We start from the raw sequence: 25,389 nt of genomic DNA on the forward strand, positions 1-25,389 counted from the left end.
GACAATGATGCCCACATACATAAGTATGTATGGGAGTATATGAGGGTGTTAATTCGCAATTGGTGTCACGATATACATTGATTCGCCATTTGGCTTATGCATTTTTCATTAATTGTCTCGTCCCATCTTGTCGCAGTAACTTGCCAAGAATCTCACCAGCCAAGCAATTTAATCAAAAATTCTAATTCGTATCCAAAGTTGGGCGCAAGTTTTTAATGACTTTTCCAACTTCGGTTAAAGTTTTAGACGCGCTACAACTGCAATTACTGCAATCGATGCCGGTGCTTCGGTGTTTCGGGTCTCCAGGTTTCCAAGCTGAGCTGTTGCTCCACAGGACTATCCAGGACCAAGGCACAACAGCAAACAAAACGACGTGGAGCGCAAACCGCTAATCGCGTTACACAAAACTTCGCCTCCAAGGCAATCGAGTGCGAAATTCCACATACGCCCCGTGTGACGTGGCGATAGCGAAGGCATTCAAGTCATTTCCGCTTAAGCAATCAGTTCCAGGCAGCTCTCCAATCCCCACCAAAGCAATCCTCTGCGATCCGATCCCCTCCAGGTGGCCCACCACTTGACATGACAGCCGCGTGCTGTAGTCACTCCGCATTTGAATGTCTGCATGCCGCAAAACGCTGCTCGGCAAACCGACTTAAATACAAACAAACAGGGCTGCCTGGCGGCCACTTCCTCATCCTTTCTGGCCATAAATTGCCAAGTGCTGAATAGTGCAGCTTGGATCGGGAAATGTGGGTGTGTCAAAAAAATTTTTTGCAAATTTATAGAAGTTTACAAGATATATACAAGATAATTACAAAAAAATTAAAATTAAAACATTTTCTAAATTTAATGCAGATTTTTAGAGAATTACGCCAGAAACATTTTGAGGTATGCCACTTCAAAATCCGATTAAGATAAGTTGAGTTATGGAGTTTAGAACTTCAGCATTGGGACATTTCCTAATTATCTTGAATTTCTACAACATCATCACATCAGAAAAATTACAAAAAAATTGAAAAAAAATAAATTTCTAAATTTGAATGCAGTTTTTTAGAGAATCTTGGCAGAAACATTTTGAGGTATGGCACTTCAAAATCCGAATAAGATAAGTTGAGTTATGGAGTTTAGAACTTCAGCCTAGGGACATTTCTTCATTTTTATGAGTTTCTACATCATCATCACATCTGAAAAATTACAAAAAAATTGAAAAAAAATAAATTTCTAAATTTGAATGCAGTTTTTTAGAGAATCTTGGCAGAAACATTTTGAGGTATGGCACTTCAAAATCCGAATAAGATAAGTTGAGTTATGGAGTTTAGAACTTCAGCCTAGGGACATTTCTTCATTTTTATGAGTTTCTACATCATCATCACATCTGAAAAATTACAAAAAAATTGAAAAAAAATAAATTTCTAAATTTGAATGCAGTTTTTTAGAGAATCGTGGCAGAAACAGTTTGAGGTATGCCACATCAAAATCCGATTAAGATAAGTTGAGTTATGGAGTTTAGAACTTCAGCATTGGGGCATTTCTTAATTATCTTGAATTTCTACAACATCATCACATCAGAAAAATTTAAAAAAAATTGAAAAAAAATAAATTTCTAAATTTGAATGCAGTTTTTTAGAGAATCTTGGCAGAAACATTTTGAGGTATGCCACATCAAAATCCGATTAAGATAAGTTGAGTTGTGGAGTTTAGAACTTCAGCATTGGGACATTTCCTAATTATCTTGAATTTCTACATCATCATCACATCTAAAAAATTACAAAAAAATTGAAAAAAAATAAATTTCTAAATTTGAATGCAGTTTTTTAGAGAATTGCGACAGAAACATTTTGAGGTATGCCACATCAAAATCCGATTAAGATAAGTTGAGTTATGGAGTTTAGAACTTCAGCATTGGGGCATTTCTTAATTATCTTGAATTTCTACAACATCATCACATCAGAAAAATTACAAAAAAATTGAAAAAAAATAAATTTCTAAATTTGAATGCAGTTTTTTAGAGAATTGCGACAGAAACATTTTGAGGTATGCCACATCAAAATCCGATTAAGATAAGTTGAGTTATGGAGTTTAGAACTTCAGCATTGGGGCATTTCTTAATTATCTTGAATTTCTACAACATCATCACATCAGAAAAATTACAAAAAAATTGAAAAAAAATAAATTTCTAAATTTGAATGCAGTTTTTTAGAGAATTGCGACAGAAACATTTTGAGGTATGCCACATCAAAATCCGATTAAGATAAGTTGAGTTATGGAGTTTAGAACTTCAGCATTGGGGCATTTCTTAATTATCTTGAATTTCTACAACATCATCACATCAGAAAAATTACAAAAAAATTGAAAAAAAATAAATTTCTAAATTTGAATGCAGATTATTAGAGAATCGCGGCAGAAACATTTTGAGGTATGCCACATCAAAATCCGATTAAGATAAGTTGAGTTAAGGAGTTTAGAACTTCAGCATTGGGACATTTCCTAATTATCTTGAATTTCTACAACATCATCACATCAGAAAAATTCCAAAAAATTTGAAAAAAAATAAATTTCTAAATTTGAATGCAGTTTTTTAGAGAATTGCGACAGAAACATTTTGAGGTATGCCACATCAAAATCCGATTAAGATAAGTTGAGTTATGGAGTTTAGAACTTCAGCATTGGGGCATTTCTTAATTATCTTGAATTTCTACAACATCATCACATCAGAAAAATTACAAAAAAATTGAAAAAAAATAAATTTCTAAATTTGAATGCAGATTATTAGAGAATCGCGGCAGAAACATTTTGAGGTATGCCACATCAAAATCCGATTAAGATAAGTTGAGTTATGGAGTTTAGAACTTCAGCATTGGGGCATTTCTTAATTATCTTGAATTTCTACAACATCATCACATCAGAAAAATTTAAAAAAAATTGAAAAAAAAATAAATTTATAAATTTGAATGCAGATTATTAGAGAATCGCGGCAGAAACATTTTGAGGTATGCCACATCAAAATCCGATTAAGATAAGTTGAGTTATGGAGTTTAGAACTTCAGCATTGGGACATTTCCTAATTATCTTGAATTTCTACATCATCACATCAGAAAAATTACAAAAAAATTGAAAAAAAATAAATTTCTAAATTTGAATGCAGTTTTTTAGAGAATCGTGCCAGAAACATTTAGAGGTATGCCACATCAAAATCCGATTAAGATAAGTTGAGTTATGGAGTAGAGAACTTCAGCCTTAGGACTGCGGTTTTTGCGAATATCTCCATATATATTTTTTTTCATAAGCTAAACTGCTCATTGAGTTTGAGAATAAATAACACGTTAGAGTCCAATCATGTATCTCTAATAATATTTGATATTCGCCGGCTGTTTTCGCTGTGGGCTTCAAAACCGGAAGCAGGAAACCGGAAATTCAAAGCACCGCCGAGCAAATCAAACTGTTGGCCAAATGCAGCACGTCTTGCACTTTGTTATTGGTTGTTGCTATGCAGCTGATGGGTTTTTTGTTGCTGCTGCCAGACACTGCGGACAGTTTGAGTTGCATTGTGCAAAAGTTTAATTACAATTTGTACCTTTTTTTGCGTGCCATTTCTGCAAAAAGCGAAGAAAACTTTTTATTGATATTGCTCGCGAGTGCACGATACCCCGCCGACCTCCGGCTCAATGTCAAGTGTCATGTTATCCCGGACTTATTCATGTCCGCCATCACAAAGGGAGAAGAACTCAGCCGGAACTGAGCAGAAATTACTTGCAAATTGATTACTGACATTGCCTGCCCCGACTTTGAGTTGGCTTTACTGCTTAATAGTCAATGTCACATTATCGGCGACTGAAACGACAATACAACAAAGTCTCACTGCCCAAAAGAAGATACTTGTATACAATAGGCGTTTCATCCTTTCAGCGAGAGTTGGTTGATGTCAAAAGAAAAAAAAATATAATTACAATTGTGATACTCCAATACTTAACTAACGATAATCACAGAGCCTTACAGGTGTAAAATTCCATGCTGTAAGAAGCACTCCAATATTTTGCGAACCACCCTCGCTTTGTGTGGAATCAATAAAGCCCTCGAGACAGCCTTGGCAGCCATCAGACGGAAATTGTCATAAATTCATTTTTATATGTGAATCAAATTGGCAGGCACGGCAAGTGAAAAGCGGCCCACAAATGGCAAAAAGCAGCCGCTGGAGATGGAAAGTGCCAAAGTGCGGACACACGGATGTGGACTGCGATTTCGTGCCCGGTGTGCAATGTGCGGTGCACTCGCCGTGTTTGGGTATGAAAATTTTATTAGGCATATGCAAATGTGTCAACTTTATTTGCAATATTTCGACACATTTCGACACTTGTTGCCGTAATGAACTGCCAGCAAATTGCAGCAGTTTCATGGCTCGCACAACTGTTGCGCAAAGTGAGCTGGAAAATGTACTATACGAGCCGTGCATAATGCACACAGCCAATTGAATTAAACAAAATGACAGCCGGTGTATGTGCATGGCAACATTTTAAAGCCTACTTTGCAGCGCCTGCAGGACTGTGAAGTCGCCGGGGTTGGGTGTGCATAAATTGCTGCTATTGTTTAAATATTTGCCAACATAATTAACTTAATTCAATTGGATTTCCATTAGAGCCGCACGCACAACTTGAACGAAGGAGTGCCGGGATTGCCTCAGTGTTTGCCCAGCCAAGGTATCCCATACCCCATGCCTGCCATGCTCCTGGGATCAGGATACACTCGGATATCCTGGGCTGAATCAAAGGATTGGCCCTGCATAACATATGAGCTGGAAGTTGAGATGCGTAGCTCCCCTTTGACTTTGTCCACGACTCTTCGACGACGTTGTCTATTGACTTTCGAAATCGAATCGCATCGCATCGCATCGAAGGCAGCAGCAAATCACACAATAAAATAATTGATTCCATTTCAAATGCACACAGACTTGCACACAGACAGAAGCAGAGAGCAGATTTGGCAGGATGCGGGTCGTATTGGAACAGATAAATGACTGCACTTGCCGTCTAGTGCTGAGTACAACTTTATTTTCATTGTTTGCAGATTTAACATTTAACGCAACACAAACACAGAGCAGCAGAGTCAGCTAAACTTTGGCTTCCAGTTCAGATGGATTCACTGGGTTCTGGATTATTTATGGGCCGTGCAGCAGGTCCTTCGATTAGGCGTCCTTATTGACCGCCTTCAGCAGTTCCTTGCGGGTTTTGCGGCGCATCCTCAGGTTCGAGATGAGGCGCACGGTACAGAAATAGATCAGCTCCACTATGCTCAGCATGGAGACGCCCATGAAGAGGCCAAGTAGGCCACCACAGTTGGCAAGAAAATCGGTGGTACCATACAGCTCCGAGCGCCGAGAGGTCAGGAACTGGGCCTCCTTGAAAAAGATGGACACGCGCGACATCTTCATTCTGCCGAAAGGTATTTTTCAAGAAGAAAAGAAAACATTTCAGGTTTTTAAGCTGTTTATAACTATTATAACAATTAATGATGATGAATAAAGTATTCCTGCCAGACTTACCCTTGCCTCTTAGCCTGTTCCTCCTTGCCCTCTGGAGAATCCGTATTAATCACTGTCTTGTAATCGAAATCAGCCTGGGAGATCTCGGCCTCGTAGGCAATAGAAGTACACGATGGCAGGCAGTTGCACTCGGTTTCACCCCGAGTATTTTCCCCAGCGTTAATCAGGCCCTGGGTGAACTCCCTGAGCAGCAGCTCGTCCTCGGCTTGGTTATAGCACTTCAGGTTGGCGTCACCGCAAACGGGCATATTTACATTGCCTGAAACAGAACTAGTTAAATAAATCCCAATGGGCAATGGGCACACCAGGTATAGAACTTACGTGGCATGTTGAACTTAACACAGCCACATTTGGTCAACGTGAAGTTGGCCAGGCACTCCAATTCGCAATTACTCTGCGAGTAGATATTAAAGTAGCGCAAGTCCCTTTCCTTCTGGAAATAGCACTGTCGACGGTTGGGTTCGTAGTGCTTCAGACCATCCGAAGTGGTGATGATCTTGGGGCGAATGGATATGAGCACTTCCTGGTCGAACGGTATGCGGAAGTACTGCTTGGACACTTGGGCCACATCTCCAGGTGTGTGTAGTAATATCTAGAAGGACTCTCTTCAAATGACCATAGCAAACATAACAGATCTTACCTTGAAGCCCTGAACTGGACCACGACACATGTCATCGAAATCAATCTCCGCACCGCCCATGAACAGATATAAGCCAGCTCGGGCTCCTGGGCCCAAAACTCGGTTTGGATAGGGCGAAGTATCCGCACTGGCGCTGTAGCCATCCTCCACATTCCAATCCATGGAAAGTCGATTTTCCTCGCGGAAGATGAAGTCGGGAATAATACTGCAAGAGAACTTTTGTGTCGGAAGAATTTGATTTTCTAACAAACTCACCCTTCCGCGCGGAAAATCTCCGCTGGACTGAGTGAGTTAAAGCTGTAGCAAACGCCATCCTCCGTCACAAACTTGTGGAAAATATCACTGCACTTGACCGGGGAGTTACGCCACTTGCAGTTCAGATAGGTGTCATCGAAATGGGGCGACACTTCGGTCAGGGCGTCAATGATTTCCATGCCCCTCCTGGTTTTGTTACCCAGTGTTATATCGTGCAAGTGTGGCTCGCAAACCTGCGACACAGCGCCATATATTCCCTTTCTATTAACAAAATTATCATGGTAAACGGCGGTTTTTTAGGTGTGAAAAGCAAGTACTTACTGCTTATCGGTAAGGTCTACTATGCCGCTGACATTAGTCTGAAAGTCGCGCACTTGGTGATACGCATCCGTGAAATTGAATACATCGCGCCGGGTTTTTGTCTCCGGACAAACTGTGACCGCGGGAAATGGGATTTGCCACACCGGAGTGGATTTCTCGGCAAAACTGACAATCACCGGATTGTTGTTCCACTTGTCCCAGATATTAAGGGTCAGCTTGACGCAGGTGAAAACCGACAGCACAAGCACACTGATCCAGAACAGTCGCTCCAGCAGTGGCCGCTTCTTCTCGCCCAGATACCGGATGCCATGGATGGTCGTATAGTCGCAGTACTCGTGAATGATGGCCTTCGCCGCCTGGAAGCCGCTGCCGTACTTGATCTGCTTCTTGGTGTCCACCTCGTCCTCGCTGTCATCGGATACGGTTTCCCTGAACTCCGGCGCCACCCGGGCCATCAGTGCCGCCCGTTTCCACTGGTTGGCGGCACTGGGCAGCGGACGGACCGCCACCTCATGGCTGGGCGTATGGGGTTGTGTGCTGTCCGTCGACATCCGGTCCGTCGTGCTGGAGATGCGTTGACTAAGTCAGCGGTGCGCACGCAAGGCTCCGGCTTTTATATACCCTCTGTCCGGCTGCAGGGTGCGGCTGCCGTCCGGTAACGGTGGAACCGGTCGACAGTCCCGGCGGATCGCGAAAGCGGCACGCATAGTTTTCCACGAATTCGCGGCGTGGGAAGGTGGCGTTTTTGGTGGCGTTTCAATTACTTCATGTCGCTAAGCTGGCGTAATTTGCAAGCTCGCCCTGGAATCCCCAGCACCGGAATCCCCAGCGGGAGCTAAAGGAAGCCCAGGAAACCAGCCAGCGTAATTGTCAACTGTGACCCAATGCCCGGCTAAATGTTACCTTTGAGCCTGCACTAGGCGAGGCATTCTAATTAGCCAGTGCGCACTTGAAGCTCACCAGGCCCCGGGTCACCGGTGCCACATCCTCGACTGCAACTCTCCACCGCGACAGGTGCAGCCGCACGGCCATGGCCAAATTGAAAACGGCTACTTTCCGGCCACCGACGCGGGCTTATGCATTTTAAATCCCGGCCTGCGCTCGACGCCACTTGACTGCAGGCGCTTAACTCGACCTCGAAACAAAACGCCAAACGGCTGCAGACGCCGACAATGTCGCCCAAATCCTCAGGTTAAACACGGCTAAACAATGGCAGTGCGGCAAATACTGAACGACGACTGGCAAATGCTCTCTCTACGTGGGAAAGTTATTGAGCTGTTATTTATTTGCCAAATTTTCCGACTCTCGAACTTAAGTAGAGTGAGCACAGACTAAGCAACTTATGTTAAATAATCAAAATATTTGAAAATGTTACTTCAATCCATCAATCTTTTCTTTAAAAACAATATATATTTTTGCCTTGAAAAATTGAAAAAAAAAATCCCCAAATGTGTGTTAAAATGTAAATACCCCTTGAACAGAGTAGAGGAAAGAAATGCAATTTTGAATAACATTATGTATTATATATATTTTTTTGCTTGAAAAATTTAAAAAAAATTCCCCAAATGTGTGTTCAAATGTAAATACCCCTTGAAAAGAGCAGAGGAAAGAAATGCAATGGCCAGCGGCAAGGACACAACAAAGAGGGGACCACGACAGGCAACACGGCGCAACACGATGCGACCATTTTGGTGGCGCATTTTAATAAAGTGAACTGCATTTGGGGCATTGTGTCTAAATTTTTCGGAGGTCCTGGGAAATGGCGCCAGCAAAAGGGCAAATGGGGCTCCTTTGTTGGGGGCTTTCATTATTGCGAGGCTGTGCCTTCAACAATGTTGGCATTGTCCTTGCTACCTGTTAGCTGTTCCTTTTGCCAGCCGTAAACATTTACACACTTCTCGCTTCTGTCTGGCGAAGTCTGGCCATCATTTATTTTAATGAGCTGCGAAATAGAATTTCTGATGCGTCTCGCAAGTTTCAACAGGGAAAAATTTCAGCTTGATTTAGGCGAATCACTTTAGTTTAGCTATCATTTTCCCAACAAACCATTGAAAGTCGCAATGCATTTTGTATCTGTATATATATATATATTTGGTATTCTCATTTAGCATAATACATTTCGTTTGTTGGTTTATATGCTTTAGCTGGAGGACATTGAATTGAATGTTGTTACTGTTTACAAATTGGTTTGGTAAGTACATAATACGTTGTTTAACCTATTTACATAGCCGCTACTTTTGATATAGGTTTTACAGAATATAGTCGCTAATAATATTTCGCATATTTGATTATGATTCTAGATAATGTATAGCAAGTTACTCCGAATTTGTTTTTGAAACACCTGTTGTCACTATGCTACTTTTGATATACAATTTGCGTGGGCTAAGGACTAAGTTATTATTAATCCGTAAATGATATCCAAAATATAAGCATCGGTTAAAGCCGGCACCAGACGATTGTCCGGTTAATAACAATGATCTTATAATTCCGTAATTTGTATCCGTATTATTCCATATATCCATATGTACAAAGCTCGATTACCATTCAATTTGCACCGCCGACGGGCGATGACAGTTTAAGCTTTCCATAATTTTACCTATACGTTCACTTATGCAGTTTTGAAACCCAAATAAATACTCTTCCGTTTGAAACGATAAACCCAAAGGACATGCAAACAACACAAACACAAAGGCGTTTTACAGTTACAATTACCATTACAATTACCATTACAATTACAATTACAATTACAGTTACGAATACAAGTACATTACATATAAACGTACACATGGCTTTAATTGATATAGTACACAATACACTATATATAGCTGCACGTATTTCATATCTATGGCTAATTAAAAATGATATGTTTGCTGTAATTTACGTTATTCGATCTTCTTTCCTTCGGACTCATTAGCTTCCCCCAAGGTTAGTCTGTTAAAAATACTGAAGAAATTGCACTTGTATCGCACTACGATGGCGCAAGAAACACCGCGCTGAAGCTGTTGACCCTGCCCACGTCCTTTGACCTATTGCGGTGCGAGAGCCAGGCCTAAACTGTTCGACATCAGGCTCAAAGTATTGGCAGTTGGAGCTGTGGGTGACCCGGCAGTTTCCTGGAAATAAAGTTGAAAAGAAAAGAAGAGAAGTGGAAAACAATCAGTTTTTGGACTGCATAAGAGGATACTACATTGAGTAGCTTTATGAAGTGACTGTGCCAGCAGTTAGCCAAGGATCATCCATACTCACAATGCTTAAGGTGCGGACAATACAAGCCCTCGTGGCCGGCGGCTCATCCGCCTCCAGTCCGGGCGAACTGCCCCTCGAGGAGACGGAGCCACTCAGCAACTTGACGTTCAGTTCGTCGGAGTGATGGGTCTGCTGGGAGCTGCTCGACATGCGTCCATCCAGGGAGAGATCATCCCTGTGCTGATCCTGTAATGGAATCATGGCTGTATGGGCACCACTGTCTGCTGCCGCGGCAATCATGTCGCCCGCCTCCTTGGGACTGGCGCTTAGACTGAACTTTATGTCCAGACAGTTGGACTCCATGTCGCTGGCCATTCCATTCTCAGCCACTGATCCGGATGCCATTATGATGGCCGTTCCCGTGGGCGACATGTGGCCATTGATGGCCTCACTGCTCATGTTGTTGTTGCTAATTTTATTATTGTTATTGGGCTCCTTGTTAAGTGTTGATGAGGCATCTGGCATCTGTGGCATCTGCGGCATCTGCTGCTTTGTGGCAGCCTCATCGGCGATGGCATGTCCGTTCTCCACGGCTGCTGCATTTGCAACATTGTTGCTGCTGGCGGTGGTGGTGTTGCTGTTGCTGTTGCTGCTGCTGCTGCTGCTGCCCTCATCATCGCCCAACTCGTAAATGTTAACCATGTGGGCGGCCTGTGCGTGGACCATCAAATCCCAAGGATTGACGAACGCATCCTTGCAAACGGCGCACAGCAATTTGGCGCTCGTCGGCGGAGTCTCTGTATGAGCAAGGGGCGAAACATGCGAGAATTAATTAGTTATTTAAGTTGGAATTTGCAGAAGGACAGACATCGGAGGCTCTGGCGCATAAATAACTCAATTTTAAATGCATTTGCCAGCAGCCGCAGGACATGCATCCACATACATACTCGTGCATCCTGCTGCCCGGCCAGCAGATGTTGCTGACTGGCAAACAGTGGAGCGCCTACGACTTAGACAAACACTCTTGGCCGGGGCAAGGGCAAAAAGTGTTTAACAATCATAAATTAATTGCCCACAGACAGGCTGCCACAGTCCCTGTCCCCCCACAAGGAGCCCCGTTTCGCCCACTTACTTGCACTTGCCGCAAAGGCAACATCCTGGCACTTGCATGTGAACCTCAGCTTGCAATAACTTTTCTTGTGGTCCAATAACTCAGACAGCTCGCCGAAGGATTCCCGGCAGTTGCCGCAGATTAATGTATCCGGATTGCCTGTAAATATGCAAAGGATAGGTCTTAGAAACATGTTGCGCGTAAGTGAAAACTGTGGAAAACTGTAGCTTAAAAGTCTCTGCTACCAATATATTTGCTAACTTCTTAGAAATTAAAATTTAAAATATTTCTATAAGGCTAGCTGTTCGAATTCCTTATTATCTTTAATTCATTTTATCTTTATTTGAACATTGCTTAAAAAATATATAAATATTGTGAGCTTAGTGTATTTGCTCCACAAAATTCGCCTTTATGTTGATGGGCCAGATCTTTAGTTCAGCCTGCAGCAGTTGATTTTTGTCCAGGATCTTATCTTTTTTTCGTTTCGATCGGCTCTGCAACTGCAATCCAGGATCCGTTTGTGAGGAAAAGGGTTTCGGATATGGCGCTGCACCCTGAGCTCTTTTTCTGCGATATCTCAGTAAGTTGGTAATAGCGTTTATGCGCAAATCAGGCTGAATGGCGTGTCTGCCACTGCGAGGCTGCTGTTGCAAGGACTTCGGCTGCTCGGAATACGCATTTTGCACATTAACATTCGGAGGGGATGCAACGCCCTTATTCATTGGCTTGGTGCAGCAGGGCAGTTTCCTGGTAGTGCTTTTGGTATCACGCGTTGTCAAATGTTTTTGGGTGGTGGACTTGACGTTAGATGGCTTGGTGGGCTTCGTTTTTGGAGGCACGAATGGCTTCGCACTGGTTGTGGTGGTGGTAGTAGTTGCCTGCTCTTCGTTCTTCACATCAACGGATATCGAATCCTCCTCCTCACTTTCATTGGGCTTCTGCGTGGTGTCACAAGTATCAGTGCCCTCGCCCTTTCCCTCACTTTGATCCACTTGAGCGCTGTTCATGGCCAACTGCGGTCGCACCTGTTGCAACTGTTGCCGCTGGCCAAAGAACTCTGACAACTGTTGCAGCAACTCGAGCTGCTCGGCAGTGGGCGGCGGATCCAGTGACTCCTGTCTCTCCTGCTTCTTCGGCATTGGCACGAACGGCGGCTGGAACAGGTGAAAGGCGGGGAACTCCTGGTTATATCGATTCAACTTGGCCGACGGCATCTGGGAGGGAAGAAGATTGCTTTGAGCTAGCGCGGATGGCCTCAGACTGGCAACGTGCTCAACCTGAATCTCCTGCAACGGCTGGCTCTGCGGCTGCTGTACGTCCAACTGCTGTGTGTACCGCATGCCTGGCCTGATTCCGGATACGGGATCCGCGCTATTCCCCTGCTGACTGGAGTAACCCAGGGCCGGCTTGCTGGACAGCAGACTGCTCTTCAGGCTGAGTATGCCCTTCACGTAATCCGCGGGCAGTGGCTGCGATGTTGGGGCTTCCGCCACGGGCATCGGCATAACCTCTTGACCCTGAACGACACTGAATACGCTTGCAATGGCCAAAAGAAGGGCAACGTGAGTCATTTCCCCTTTTCAGAGACTCTGTCGTCAGGCGTCAGCATTTTTGACCCATTAAGCCAGGACAACTAGACGCAAATCAAACTGGGATGTATTTAAATCCTACAAGTAATTATCTTGTAGATACCTACTCTCATGTCTTAACCGCTATTTTACTAACTTATAAAAGCCAACTGCCAAGACGAAACCACAGACAATAATTAAAATATACTTTTCCGGCTTTATCCCTCCTCAAACTTGAGCAAAGTGGAGTCAATACTCACTGTATACTTTGAATGGTCCCCATTGCTGATGCAAACTTAATTGCTCCAGAGCATGTTGCTGCTGCTGGTTGTGCTGCTGCTGCTGTAGTTGCTGCTGTTGCTGCTGTTGCTGCTGCTGCTGCTGTTGATGTTGCTGCATCAATTGGCTGTGCAATTGTAGTGGCGTTGCCGCCTGATGAGGCTGCGGTTGCTGTGGGGACAATGCCAGAGTCAACGGCTGCAGCAACGGTTGCTGATGTTGCTGATGTTGCTGATGCTGCTGCTGCTGCGGATGCTGCTGCTGATGCTGGTGGGCGGCAAAGGCGGCTGCTCCAACCGGATACGGCTCGCCCAGCGCCGTTTGATTAGCAATTATTGCAGACTTTGCATTTTGCGGCGATGTCGTCGCCTGGACAGCCACGCTGCTCTTCAGCTGGAATCCGAACGGCTGCTGGTGGTGCGGGTGGTGGGCATGTGGATGGTGCTGCTGCTCCTGTTTGTATTGCGACCAGTGAATGGAACCCGGTGCCGCCGTTACCGTTGTGGCCACTGCCGCATTCGAGAGCAGATTCTGCTGATGCAGCAGCAACTGCTGCTGCGGCAACAAATTGGCCATGGCCGCCATCGCAACGGCAGCAACCTGCTGCTGGTGCTGCTGTTGCTGCTGCTGCTGATGGTGCTGCTGCTGCTGCTGCTGCACCTGCTGCTGTTGCTGATGCTGATGGACGGCGGCTGCCGCAGCAGCGGCCACTGCGGCCGCACTGTGATGATGCTGGCCGTGCTGCTGCTGTTGCTGCTGTTGCACGGCCACCGCCAGACCGCCGCCGTTGGTCATCAGACGCTTCCGCTTCTTGGCCCGCACTCCGTTCGAACCGCCCCCGCCCGCACCCCCGCCGCCTCGCAGCAGCGCCGAGGAGCAGTAGCTGTCATAGAAGTAGTCCCTGCACGGAGAGAAAGGTTACATTTTATTTAGATTATGGTTATGTACTATTAAGTTAAATAAATTAATTATTTTCAAAAAAATTTTTGACTTAATAGGGTTAATCCTAAAACTAATGGGTGAACCATGTTTAAAAAAATAATAGAAGTGGTAATAATACAAGAATAAAGTATTAATTGAATAATTTCAAGAGGTAGTTTATTTAAAATATTAATTTTGGGGATTAATGAAAAATAATAAAAATTTAATGGGGTAGAATTGAATACCCCGGAATTTTCTTAGGTTGTAAAAAGGCAAAGTTATTAAAATATATTTAAAAAATAAAAATAAATATATAATATTTATTTATCAATATAATTTCAATGCTTATCAAAATATTAGGGTGTGTGCGCTAAAGTAACTTTTTTTATCAGTGCATTAAGTAAACTAGTGGCCATTTACAAGTCGTAATCCGCTCAACAAATATTTGTCCGCTAATTGAAGTGTCGCAACGTCAACCCCAAAAAGTATGCTATTCAGAAATGAGTAGCGAATAGATAGTTGTGCTGTAGCTACAACGACGAATAGTCAGTACCCTGCTAATTTTAATACCTCACATAAAAAACTTAATTCGTATTAACTTATAAGTAATTTCAATTACCTGATGTGCAGTAATTTCCCAATAATAAAACCAACTTTCCTGCCTTGCCAAACGCAACGATAAATGTGAATTCCCTCTCATTAACTGCTAATGAACAAGCTGCCAACTGTTGCCCAACCTCAATGTCAGTCAGTCACTTCCTCAACCCATCAGTCCGTCAATATTTGTTTAGGCTGCCATTGCCGCCGTTTGAATTGTCATTTGGCAATTGTGTTTGTGTGCCGAGGTCTCCCGTTGGGTCATGTTGCCAGTGATTGATACAAATGCCGAGCCAGGACGAAACGCCCCTTCTTCCTGGCGAAGCCAACCAATTGTGGTCAACTGAGTGGGGCGGTGGTGGTGGTGGCTGCGGGTGTGGGTGGTGGAGTGCAACAATTGTGGCTTTTTCGGTCAGTTTGTGTGCGGTCAGAGGAGGCAAACCAGGTGAGCAGCCGTTTAATGACAAACACAAGAGCACAAGAGCACCTGGACATAGCTATGGGCTTTCGACGGAGGGGGACATCGACATGTTTGCGTTTTAATTACAATCAAGTCGATGTCAGTTGGGTTTCCCCACCCCCCACCCCCCACCAAGCTGCCCCGTTGTCATTCACGTCGCTGCCTTTTTAAAGCCGTCGAGCCAACGCATTCGGCATTTCGTTTCGGCGTCATTAAGCTTAAATTAAATATTTCCACACGAGTGGAAGGCAGCTCTGGGGCACCAGGCCCAAATAAATTGTGAATGTCGCTCAGTCATCATTAAGGCCGCGCCACGACAAAGACAAACAAGTGCACATGTCAGCGCCAGGACATTATGGCATACATTGCAACTGTCACTCACAGGATCCACAGGATACCCGCACACACATACGCATGGCTATGTATGGCAACTGACCCTCACACAGCAAAGAAAGTGAGCAGTGAAATGGAGACGAGAACTTGGCCTGAAGTGTCCTGGTTCCGGTTGGGCGCAAAAAGCCCGGCTAGCCGTTGACAGCCAAATATTTTATGCCGGCGACGGGGAAGTTGAAACAATGGGCGACCCCACCGCCTGATGAATGGTTTCTTATTTATTTATTTATTTGTTGGGCGAGCAACCCCCCAAAAAAAAACCCAGCCGTTAAATGATATGTAAATACAGTTCAAGCGAATGCCACATGGCGGCGTTAAATTGAGCAAAATTAACTTTTAGATTAAATTGAAATGAGGCTAGAGCCCAATGGGCGTCCTTGGTAACACAGCTCCAAACTCACCAATCGTTTCCGGTCTTGCTCACATTCTGCCTTTTCCTTCCGATCTGATGCGCTTTCGGTTCGGCCACCATGTTGACATCTGGAAATGGGATTTGAAATGGGAAAATGCTTAATGACAAAAGGCAATCTGTATTCTACAACGAAATATAAGTACACAAAAATGCTGGGTTCTTTGAAGTCATTGTTTTGGGCACACAAAGGCAGTCCTTTATAACCCTACTCCTTTCATTATGCAAATGAATAGACAAAATGTGAGTGATTAAAATGGTTTTGTTTTCCTTTCTATGTGCATGCATTTCCATTGACCAACTGCGTTTCTCGGTTAATTCAATCTGGCTGCACCCCAATCATTAATCTTAATAAAAGTGCGCCACAGCCGGAAAGCACATTGTCAGTTATGGTTAATGCAAAAAAAGGAAACTATGTGTAGTCGAAGGCGAAATGCTCTTCAAAATATAAACGCCAATCCACTTTTCTGCAATTTTGAAGATATTTTTCACACAGTTTGACATAATATTACATTTCTCTGGTATTTTTAAACGCTATTTAGGTAGGCTTTTCAATTCCCTCAGTGTATTCAAATAGCTTTATAAGCCCTAACCGCATCTGATTTTTTTATGAAAAGGGTGGCTGTGGTGGCTTTTCGAAAAGAGCCAGGATTTCGCAGCCCACGCTCGTTCATCATAATTCATGACAAAGTTTGAAGTGCGACGGCTGCGCCTCCAATCCTTTGGAAAAGAGAGCTGGAGCTGGTAAAATTCAGAGGAACCCATGGCTATCTACAAATTGGTGGGTTTGGCTTACAAAACAAAAAAAACTGCAAGAAAAGCGGGCGTGAATGCTTTGAGACCTTCGTTTTTTCAGCTGCTCCATTTCCTACTCAGCTTTCTTGTTATTTGTGTTTTCCTTTTACCGCCTCACTGTCCGACTGTCCGACTGCTGGGCTGGCAGGCTATAATTAAGATTAAGGATAAAAGCGTAAGAAGGATTTGCACAAGTTGCAGCCAGCCATCCACGCTGTTACCCCAGTGAAAATCGCTTTAGTGGGCCTGGCCGCGTTTTCTAGCGCCTCAAAGTCAATGGCGCGTAGCAATGAAATATTATGCCGGCCACTTCGTAGTCGGTTCTTCTTTTCCTAATCAGTGGAATTAGCATTCCACATTTAGCGATTCCCATTTGCATTTGCATAAGCGGCAGAGTATTTTCCCTGAGAGTCTGGCAGTTTCGCTTTGTTTGCGCGGCGAACGGGGCGTATGAATATGAAGCATCCGCCGTGTTGCCGCCAGAAGCAGAAGCAGAAGCAAAAGCATCATCAACCGACACAGAGCACTAAGTGCATTAACTTGTTCTCCACACGAGACACGCACTGCAGAAATGAAATAAAAAAGTGGAAAAAAAGCACAGCAAAGAGATTCACAGAACCGTCAACATGGCAGCTGCAACTGGCGTTGAATTATTTCATTAAACGCTGAACGACTAGACAGTCAGATAGTCGCATAGTCGCATAGTCGGATAGTCAGGGAAAACAGAACGGCAGATACAAAAGACAGTCGACTGTCTGGCACAACATTGAAATTTCATTAAAAGTATCGTGCCAAGATTTATGTCGGCCGCACTTTAAGTTTTTGCGGCCGGCAGCGACTTCCGCCCGTCGAAATACTCAGACATTAGTTGCGGAGGGTGCCTGGAGATATGGCCACTACACATGCCAGGATCGTCGACGGCTCCTTCATTACCATTGCCTGCTATGTGTTCGTTGCAAGCCCTAAGCCAGGACAAGCCATCCTGTGCCCCTCCAGGCCCTTTTGTGGCTTTTTTCGCGCGTTTGTTCGATTTTAGTGCAACGCTTCCGCTGCCGGCGGCCATTAACCTGACGAATGCCCCAAACTCCTTTGAGAGCCACATAACTGGCGATATCCTACGAACATGCAACTTTGGCCAGCCGAGGACGAGGGTTAAGGTCCTAAATGTCTATGCAAAGCAGCCTTCGTTAGCGGCGATTTTGTGGGACGCAGCAGTTGCGCAGATTTAAGACAGCTTTTATGCACTTTAAAGGTGAGCAAGAGATATCGGCCAGACTATCATATACCCGTTATTAGGGAGATAGTAAAGGAAGATTGCACATGCGCTCCATCTAGCGACGGCTACATGAAGCACCCCTAACTTTTTAAAGTATGATTTGACAAATAAGCAAAACAAACGAGAGTTTCTTCGCTTGTCAAATAATTAAATAAACTTATAATAAGGAGATGTCTGAAGGACATTTAACAAACGCACTGTAAAAGACCCAAATCCTTACCTAATGTCTGGCTGAGGACCGTCTTGCCATCCTCGCCGTGGCAGGCGTTCCGAGCATCGAATGGATTGGTGAACTGCACAAAGGCATAGCCCTTATGCATGGATATGCCTGCAGGATGTTTTGGGGAATCCAGATTTAGTGGGTATGAAGCTGGTGGCTGGATGACAAGGACTTACCCGCGAGGCGGCCATAGATCTGAAACATGCGCTCCACGTCCGTTTTGGAGCACTGAAAGGTATTCAGATTGCCCACAAAGATGCGCGAGTTGACCGCCTGCGGATCCTGCGAGTTGGTCTGGTTGGACAGCTTGGACAGCTTCATGGTGGCTACTGGCAACGTCACAGATCCTGCCAAGGACACGGGCACGGGCGCAGCCGCGGCGCACCTGTGTTCAAAGAACAAGTACGCAATCCTGGCGAAATCCCTGCTGTTGTCCCCGTTTTTGATGCTGCGTTTTTCCTTTTTTTTGTGGCTAAGACGGGGCTTTTGTTGACGGCTTATTGCATTTGCAGTCGGATTGTTTTCCCCTCAAACTCTCCCGGCGGATTTTTCACTTTTAACGAATCCAAATCTGTGAGCGGCCGCAGATTGTCCGGTGTCGTTGGAAAATCTGTAAAATAAAAGACAAACGCAGTGAACAATAAATAAAAATCACATCCGTTTTTGTTTGTCGATGGGCTTAAAAAGTATCAATGGACGTGTTTTTGTTTCATTTATTTATGTGGGTATGGGTTTCACGTTATCGTGTTGATTTTGGGGAATTTTTAACTTAATGCCAGGCAATTAAAATGCAAAAATGGCTTTTCACTTAAAAATACTTTTTCATGCTTTCCTTTTATATAAACTGTATAAGTTGAATAAATATGCTTTTTGGTTCTTTCTGTATTTATAAGAGCAGCTGTTCACACCCTGCCAATTAGAAAATGCTGATGTTTCATTTTCTTTTAAAGATCCGCTTTTTATTGATGTCCTTTTGCCTTCTGTGGAAACATGTTTTGAGCTTGTTATTAAATTAAATAACTTTCAAAGCCATTTCATACAGGCACTCACACCCATTTACACACCCATTATCCTTCCTTTGAAAAAGGAGGCAAACGTATAAAAAATGGAGAAGAGGTGCCGAAGCGACAACAACAAAGAAACTGCGCTCGCTTCTGTAAAAGTGAAAAATTAAGCGTTTTTATTGCGCTTTCGATGCCAACAGTGCAGTGCGTCCTTGTCTGCCACTCCACCCCACTCACTCCCTCTCACCCACACCCACACCAACAACCACACCCACACCACACCCATTGTGGCAACATGTGTGCTGAATGTGTGCGTGTGTGGCTCCTTTGCATAGTGTACGTGTGGTAGTGTGAATGGCGAAGGGCATTAAAATGTACAAAAGACGTGCATGAAATAAAAATAAAACATGCAGCCATAAAAATAAAATACTCGTGTACTAGCAAATTGTTAATGTGATTTTTATGCAATCCCCACCCCGAAGAATTTATTGCGGATTTATGGGTGTGCCAGTTGGTGTTAATTGTGAAAGTTTTTGGCGCTTCAACTGGAGTCTAATAAATAGAATAGAAAGTAGAAAAAAAAGAGACGAGTAGTATCTATGAGTTCGAAAGTTTATTTAGTTTCAGTGAATTAAATATTCCTACAGCCGTGGAATTAAAATTGTTTAGTACATTTGCGACTCAGTTAGGTGCTTAGAAAATGACATGGAACTGCATTACTGTGGTTGGTAAATATTCATTGATCGATATCTACGGCTTTTCCCATCAGTTTTATTAAAAGCGTTTTCGCATTGTTTGGCATAAATCAAACGGGGGAACCAGAAAAGGAGTAGCATGGAGTCGGGATATTCATGGCTTTGGCTGCATTGTGCGCCAGTTATGAGTGAAAGACTCTTTATTTATTATAATGGCATTCCTGCCTGCCAGTCTTCTGTCTGGTTTCCATCCATTCACTCACCCATTCAGGCATTCATTCACTCATTCAACGGTTTCTATTTTTGTGTCGCATTGTCCTTGCAAATGAAGGAATAACGCCGATGGCGAATGCACCGTGAAAAACACTCAGATCTGCCGAGATCAGATAGGTTGGATATGAAATAAGACACTGCCTTTCATTTGAGTTGCAGACGATAAAAAGATAAGAATTTGATGAGATATTATTTGATCAAGCTACTCACAACAACAGCTTACACTACACATTTTCCTTGTATACTTAACCCTAAGAATGGGAAAACTTGTACGATTTTCCACAGTGCATGACATAACAGCTTCCTCGAAGTCTGCTGTTCGCCATTGTGCAAATCCTACAACAGTAGTAACAAACACTCCTGCTGAAGTCATATTGAATAAACGTTTGAATATGCAACAGTTTTGGTGGCCTACTTTTCGGCGCTGTCGGCATATTAATGAACGCAACTTTAATTAAGACAACAATCAGGGAAGCTGACATATTAAAGGTGTCTGTGTTTAATGCAGTGCTCTAGTGAGTGTGGCAATAGGGCTGCTCAAGAGCCGGCAAGTGGTTAGTTAACTCGGCCTAATTGTAATTAACTGCACTACGGAGCAAGTCAGCCACCCAAGTTCAACCGCTAGAAAATGTGCAGAAAATTGCCGCAATCCCCTCTTTCCACGCCCTTTTCCCTCCCCCTTTGCGAGACCTACCAACAGTTTTAGGCCCAGAACAAAGGCTGCCACCGTTTGCACTTTTATTTTCCAGACGCCCGAGCGCAAAAGTAAATTAAGACGCCTCGTGGCAAGTGAGTTAGTAAAAGTCGTCGCCGGCTAAACTTCAGGATGCCAACGTGGAGCCGCCATATGAGCTGAACTTTGTAATTGAGTGTGGTGGAAACACACAAACAGCAGTTGCACTTCGGAAAAGTCGCATAGTCAATGCTCTACATGGGGCCACACAACGAATAGAAATGCATTTCAATTACAGCAGTCTAAAACTGGTTAGCATGAGTTCGAAATAGGCACTAAAACCTTGAAGGACTGTAAAACGAAGATGTAGCTGAACTGAACTTCTCACCTTAGTGGATGGACCCTGCCACAAAGTGCTTAATTACTTTTGCTGCATCCGGCCAGGCTCGGGCTGCCTAATGCCCCGCATTGTCTGCGGCTTAAAGTCAACGACTCTGTGGACTACATTTCGCAGGCTCCTTGGTCGAGTATTCGCTCCCCGATACTTTTTAGCCAGCATTTCGTGTTAAAGCGTTTTGATGGGGCCTCGACGTGCCATAAATAATGCAGAAAGCCATTAAGCTGCCGGAGTTGTTGAAGAGCCAACGATGCGATGCTGTCAGGATTATCGGTGGCGAGCGATCAAATGTCAAAGGACACATTTCGTCACCACGCCTGTTGCTATTTACTGCCTACTACTCGTATCATCTTGCGTTTTCTTTTTCCATCTCTACATATGTTTATATGGCAGACAACTTTTCATTTCAAATTGCCCGGGGCCATTGGGGGATGTGGATGCTGTTGACGGCAACCCCAATAGCGCAGCACAAAAAATGAATAGACGCCGTGACCCATTGAAAGCCAAAAAGTCAACAAAGGGGCACTCACACCCACCGATCTGAAGCAGATAGAGCGACAAATAACCCCAATTGAAAGGGGGGAGGACCGAATGGGGGACCGAAATGTTGGAGGAATGATGATGATGCCATGTGTGCATTGACAAGCCAGCAAACAACTTTATTCATAAGCAGTCAAACGGGACGAAGTCGGGCCAGGACATGGCAGACCAGGCCAGCAAGGACCCGCAGACGTGACCCCAGTTGGGCCGAACAGAATCCTTTCCGAAAAGCATAGCATCCATATGCGTGCACTAAACAAAACATTTCCACATAACATTAAAAGGATAGTTGGTGGCTACATTTAGAACAGCTCATCCATTGATTCAAAATCAAACAAACTGCATAACTAGCTTATTAAATCAATATAATAGTTGGTACTACTCAGCAAAATATTAAAAGCATATGGAAAGTTTGTCATTTCTCTCAGTGCATCGACGTATGCCCAGAGATGACTTCACGTCTGCTGGCGATAACTCTGCCGAGTTTATGGAACTCGGACTAGACGAGAGTCGAAGGAGTCCAACTTTTGGGACTTCCATTCCATGAAATTCATACCTTGTACATGCTGAATAGATTAAAATTCCGGAGATGTACTCAAAATTGTCGATAAGCGGAGAATGTGTCACCACTCGCGCATTGTTGCTTATTGTTTGCTGTTAATTTATCGTAATGCACAAAACAATTTACAAAGGAGCAAAAAAAACCAAATGAATACAAATATTTAAACATATTTACAGGCGTATTAAGTGCCAACTATTTGCATAAATAACAAGAAATTAATAACAAACACACGGCGCCATGGCAGCAGCCGCACAAAAGTTAATAATTGCTGCTGCTGTCAACAGGCCGTGGAAATGTGTGGAAATGGGTGGGAAATGGGTGGAAAATGCTACTGACATGTGGACCACATATAAATGAAAAATATGCCAAGAGGCGGAGGTGGGGAAAAAAAGAAAACATCGGGCAATACCATTTTATCACTTGACAGTAAATGCGTTTTATTGCGATGCTCATTAAATAAATTAAATTTGCAATGGATGAAGTGCAGCTTGGAAATCGGCAAAGTATTTAAACAATTCAAAAGCCAAGGAATTCACGCTTTAAAATTTTGAGATACCAATATACGTGTTGATCGTATCAAAATAAATAGCAATAATTACCGTATAGGTATTATATTTTTACAACAGAGAAGTGTATAGCTGCAAATTATATTATTATAATATAAAAATGAAAAGGAAAAGAAAATTGAAAGTAAAATTAAATTAAACAAAAAGGCCGCAACAACATAAAATGGATTCGACACACCACTAATATTTCTCAAAACTTTGTTAATAATATAACAAATTGTTACTGTTTGGCGATGAAGCTAGTTGTGGCATTACTAGTTTTATCACTAACTATTTCGGTTGGTGAAAAAAATATATTGAACCCCAGGATCAGCGGTGGTTATCGCGCGAAGGCCTATACAATCCTTTATCTAGTTGGAATCGTCTACTCCAAAAGTCCTTCATCCTCACTCAAGTTCGGAGCCGGCACCATAATTTCGAATCAATGGATACTCACAGTCAAGAATGTGCTGGTATTTAGGTACATCGAGGTCCACTTCGGATCAAGAAGAGCATTTTGGGGCTATGACATTTTAAGGATCTACAAAGAGAACTTCTACTTCCACTATGATAAAAAGCGCGAAATTGCCCTGGTCAAGTGTCCCTACCAAAAGTTTGACCATCGAATGGGCCGGGTTCGCATTCCAGCTTATGGAACAAGACACAACCGATTCCTCGGAAATATGACCTTGGTCTGTGGCTGGGGAACTGAAAACCGAAAGGCTATGCTGCCCAATTGGATGCGTTGCATTGAAGTGGAAGTCATATCCAACGAAGACTGCGCCAAATACTATGAACCATTGCAATCGTATGAGATGTGCACCTCTGGAGAAGGCTTCAAAGGAGTTTGTGAGGGCGACATGGGCGGTGCGGTGGTCACGATGGGCCAAAATCCCACCTTCATTGGTATTATATGGCTCATGCCCTCCAACTGTAGCATTGGATATCCTTCGGTTCACATCCGCGTCAGCGATCACATAAAGTGGATAAAGAGTATATCCGGTGTAGGATTCTGTGAGTATCCCATATCTAAGTTACTTTATCTCTATAGCAAGTGAATGCCAAATTTGATTTATTTCAGAAAAAAGATAGATGCTATAATTATGCAGCCCTTAAAATAAGCAGTAAAAGAGCGAACGCTATAGTCGAGTTGCTTATTAGATACCCATCACTCAGATAGTGGGAGTGCTAGTGAGAAATTTCAAAATTCTCTTGGCGTATCGACAGAAATTGCCAAAAAAAATAATAAAATGAAAAAATTTCAAAACCTTTTTTTTGGCGACTTGCGGAACTGTCCCTAGAATCTAGATGTCTAAATTCGACTTTCAAGTTTTTTTTATTTCTCGACGGATGGACAGACAAACGGACAGGAAGACGGACAGACATACGGACAGACATACGGACAGACATACGGACAGACATACGGACAGACATACGGACAGACATACGGACAGACATAAGGACAGACATAAGGACGACAGACAGCCATGCATAGATTGACTCCGCTAGTGATCCTGCTCAAGAATATATAGGGTCGGCAATGCAAATGTTACATACTCTTCAACGAATCTGGTATACCCTGTTACTCTACGACTAACAAGAATAGCAAAATGGATTCGGCACACTACGAGTATTATTCAATGCTATGGTAAAGTAACAAATTGTTTCAGTATGGCAATGAAGCTTGTTGTGATATTGATAGTTTTATCACTAGCTGTTTCGGTCGGTGAAAAATATAAGTTAAGTCCTAGGATATCCGGGGGCTATAGGGCCAAGACCTTTACAATTATATACCTAGTTGGAATCGTCTTCTTCAAAACTCTAAGATCACCACTGTACCACGGAGCCGGCACCATCATTTCGAACCAATGGATCCTCACAGTCAAGCATGTTCTGAAATACAAATACATTGAGGTCCATCTCGCATCAAGAAGATCGTATAGGGGCTTTGATATTATAAGGATCTACAAGGAAAACTTCTACTTTCACTATGATAAAAATCGCGAAATCGCCCTGGTCAAGTGTCCCTACCAAAAGTTCGACTATCGAATAGGCCGGGTTCGCATTCCAGCTTATGGAACAAGATACAATCGATTCCTCGGAAATATGACCATGGTCTGTGGCTACGGAACCGAAAAACGAGATGGTAAGATTCCCGAATGGATGCATTGCATAGAAGTGGAGGTCATTTCCAACGAGGAGTGCACCAAATACTATGCACCATTGCAATCGTATGAGATGTGCACCTCTGGAGAAGGCTTCAAAGGAGTTTGTGAGGGCGACGTTGGTGGAGCGGTGGTCACGATGGGCCAAAATCCCACCTTCATTGGTATTATTTGGCTCATGCCCTCCAACTGTAGCATTGGATATCCATCGGTTCACATCCGCGTCAGCGATCACATAAAGTGGATAAAGAGTATATCCGGTGTAGGATTCTGTGAGTATCCCAAAATGAACTTAGCAAGTGAATGCCTAAATTTATTCATTTTAGGAGAAGGATAAACAAATGAATCATAGAAAAACAGAATGAAGCTTTCTGCAAACAAAGCAATTAACATAACTTCTGAAGATGAACGAATTGCTTAATGTAGTTCATGAATATTAATACAAATTAATGTAAAAACTAAATGGTTGTAAATGTTCTGCAAAATGTAGTATGTTATCTTTGATTTGATTAAAACACCTTAAACAACTGCCTCCAAAAGCTTGCTGCCCAATTTGAACGTACACCTA

At 43.4% G+C, this 25,389-nt stretch overlaps 5 protein-coding genes across 7 annotated transcripts in view; 2 read left to right on the plus strand and 3 right to left on the minus strand.

Annotated features, from left to right (window-relative positions):
- Positions 1 to 4,930: 4,930 nt before the first annotated feature.
- LOC6544099 (pickpocket protein 28) lies at positions 4,931 to 7,343 on the minus strand. Its single transcript, XM_001971404.3, has 6 exons — positions 6,753 to 7,343; positions 6,432 to 6,692; positions 6,177 to 6,381; positions 5,858 to 6,128; positions 5,537 to 5,795; positions 4,931 to 5,426 (listed from the first exon to the last, which is right to left on the minus strand). Exons 1-6 carry the CDS (start codon positions 7,301 to 7,303, stop codon positions 5,180 to 5,182), a joined length of 1,794 nt encoding a protein of 597 aa, XP_001971440.2. The 5' UTR covers positions 7,304 to 7,343; the 3' UTR covers positions 4,931 to 5,179.
- A 1,487-nt stretch (positions 7,344 to 8,830) lies between these two features.
- LOC6544301 (homeotic protein female sterile) overlaps positions 8,831 to 25,389 on the minus strand; it is a 31,274-nt gene continuing 14,715 nt past the window's right edge. Inside the window, exons 2-8 of the mRNA XM_001971407.3 lie at positions 18,144 to 18,577; positions 17,968 to 18,075; positions 15,669 to 15,747; positions 12,878 to 13,797; positions 11,071 to 11,208; positions 9,999 to 10,735; positions 8,831 to 9,865 (exon numbers count right to left, since the gene is read on the minus strand). Coding sequence (XP_001971443.2) covers positions 9,779 to 9,865; positions 9,999 to 10,735; positions 11,071 to 11,208; positions 12,878 to 13,797; positions 15,669 to 15,747; positions 17,968 to 18,075; positions 18,144 to 18,288 — 2,214 coding nt within the window. The 5' untranslated portion in view covers positions 18,289 to 18,577 and the 3' untranslated portion in view covers positions 8,831 to 9,778. The remainder of the gene's footprint in view (positions 9,866 to 9,998; positions 10,736 to 11,070; positions 11,209 to 12,877; positions 13,798 to 15,668; positions 15,748 to 17,967; positions 18,076 to 18,143; positions 18,578 to 25,389) is intronic.
- LOC6544300 lies at positions 11,430 to 12,655 on the minus strand. Its single transcript, XM_001971406.2, has one exon. The coding sequence runs from the start codon at positions 12,618 to 12,620 to the stop codon at positions 11,430 to 11,432; it is 1,191 nt and encodes a 396-aa protein (XP_001971442.1). The 5' UTR covers positions 12,621 to 12,655.
- LOC6544302 (serine protease 1) lies at positions 22,911 to 25,360 on the plus strand. 2 transcript variants are annotated; one of them, XM_001971408.2, is made up of 2 exons: positions 22,911 to 23,670; positions 25,148 to 25,360. In XM_001971408.2, coding segments are annotated over exons 1-2 (762 nt in total). In that variant the 3' UTR covers positions 25,150 to 25,360. The 2 variants fall into 2 exon arrangements, with proteins under 2 accessions (XP_001971444.2, XP_026832692.1); XM_026976891.1 differs by lacking the exon at positions 25,148 to 25,360 and adding an exon at positions 23,738 to 23,840.
- On the plus strand, positions 24,334 to 25,360 carry LOC6544303 (serine protease 1). 2 transcript variants are annotated; one of them, XM_026976889.1, is made up of 2 exons: positions 24,334 to 25,093; positions 25,148 to 25,360. In XM_026976889.1, coding segments are annotated over exons 1-2 (762 nt in total). In that variant the 3' UTR covers positions 25,150 to 25,360. The 2 variants fall into 2 exon arrangements, with proteins under 2 accessions (XP_026832690.1, XP_026832691.1); XM_026976890.1 differs by having other exon boundaries at positions 25,154 to 25,360.

Source organism: Drosophila erecta, unplaced genomic scaffold, assembly GCF_003286155.1.
Source record: "Drosophila erecta strain 14021-0224.00,06,07 unplaced genomic scaffold, DereRS2 tig00000021-arrow-pilon, whole genome shotgun sequence".
Taxonomy (NCBI): Eukaryota; Metazoa; Arthropoda; class Insecta; order Diptera; family Drosophilidae; genus Drosophila; species Drosophila erecta.

Coding starts and splice junctions, on each gene's coding strand:
- LOC6544300 (XM_001971406.2), bottom strand. CDS start 12,620: ATGACTCACGTTGCCCTTCTTTTGGCCATTGCAAGCGTATTCAGTGTC.
- LOC6544302 (XM_001971408.2), top strand. CDS start 22,911: ATGAAGCTAGTTGTGGCATTACTAGTTTTATCACTAACTATTTCGGTT.
- LOC6544099 (XM_001971404.3), bottom strand. CDS start 7,303: ATGTCGACGGACAGCACACAACCCCATACGCCCAGCCATGAGGTGGCG. Junction 6,129..6,176: donor GTCCAGTTCAGGGCTTCAAG/GTAAGATCTGTT, acceptor GAGTCCTTCTAG/ATATTACTACACACACCTGG. Junction 5,427..5,536: donor GAACAGGCTAAGAGGCAAGG/GTAAGTCTGGCA, acceptor ACCTTTCGGCAG/AATGAAGATGTCGCGCGTGT.
- LOC6544303 (XM_026976889.1), top strand. CDS start 24,334: ATGAAGCTTGTTGTGATATTGATAGTTTTATCACTAGCTGTTTCGGTC.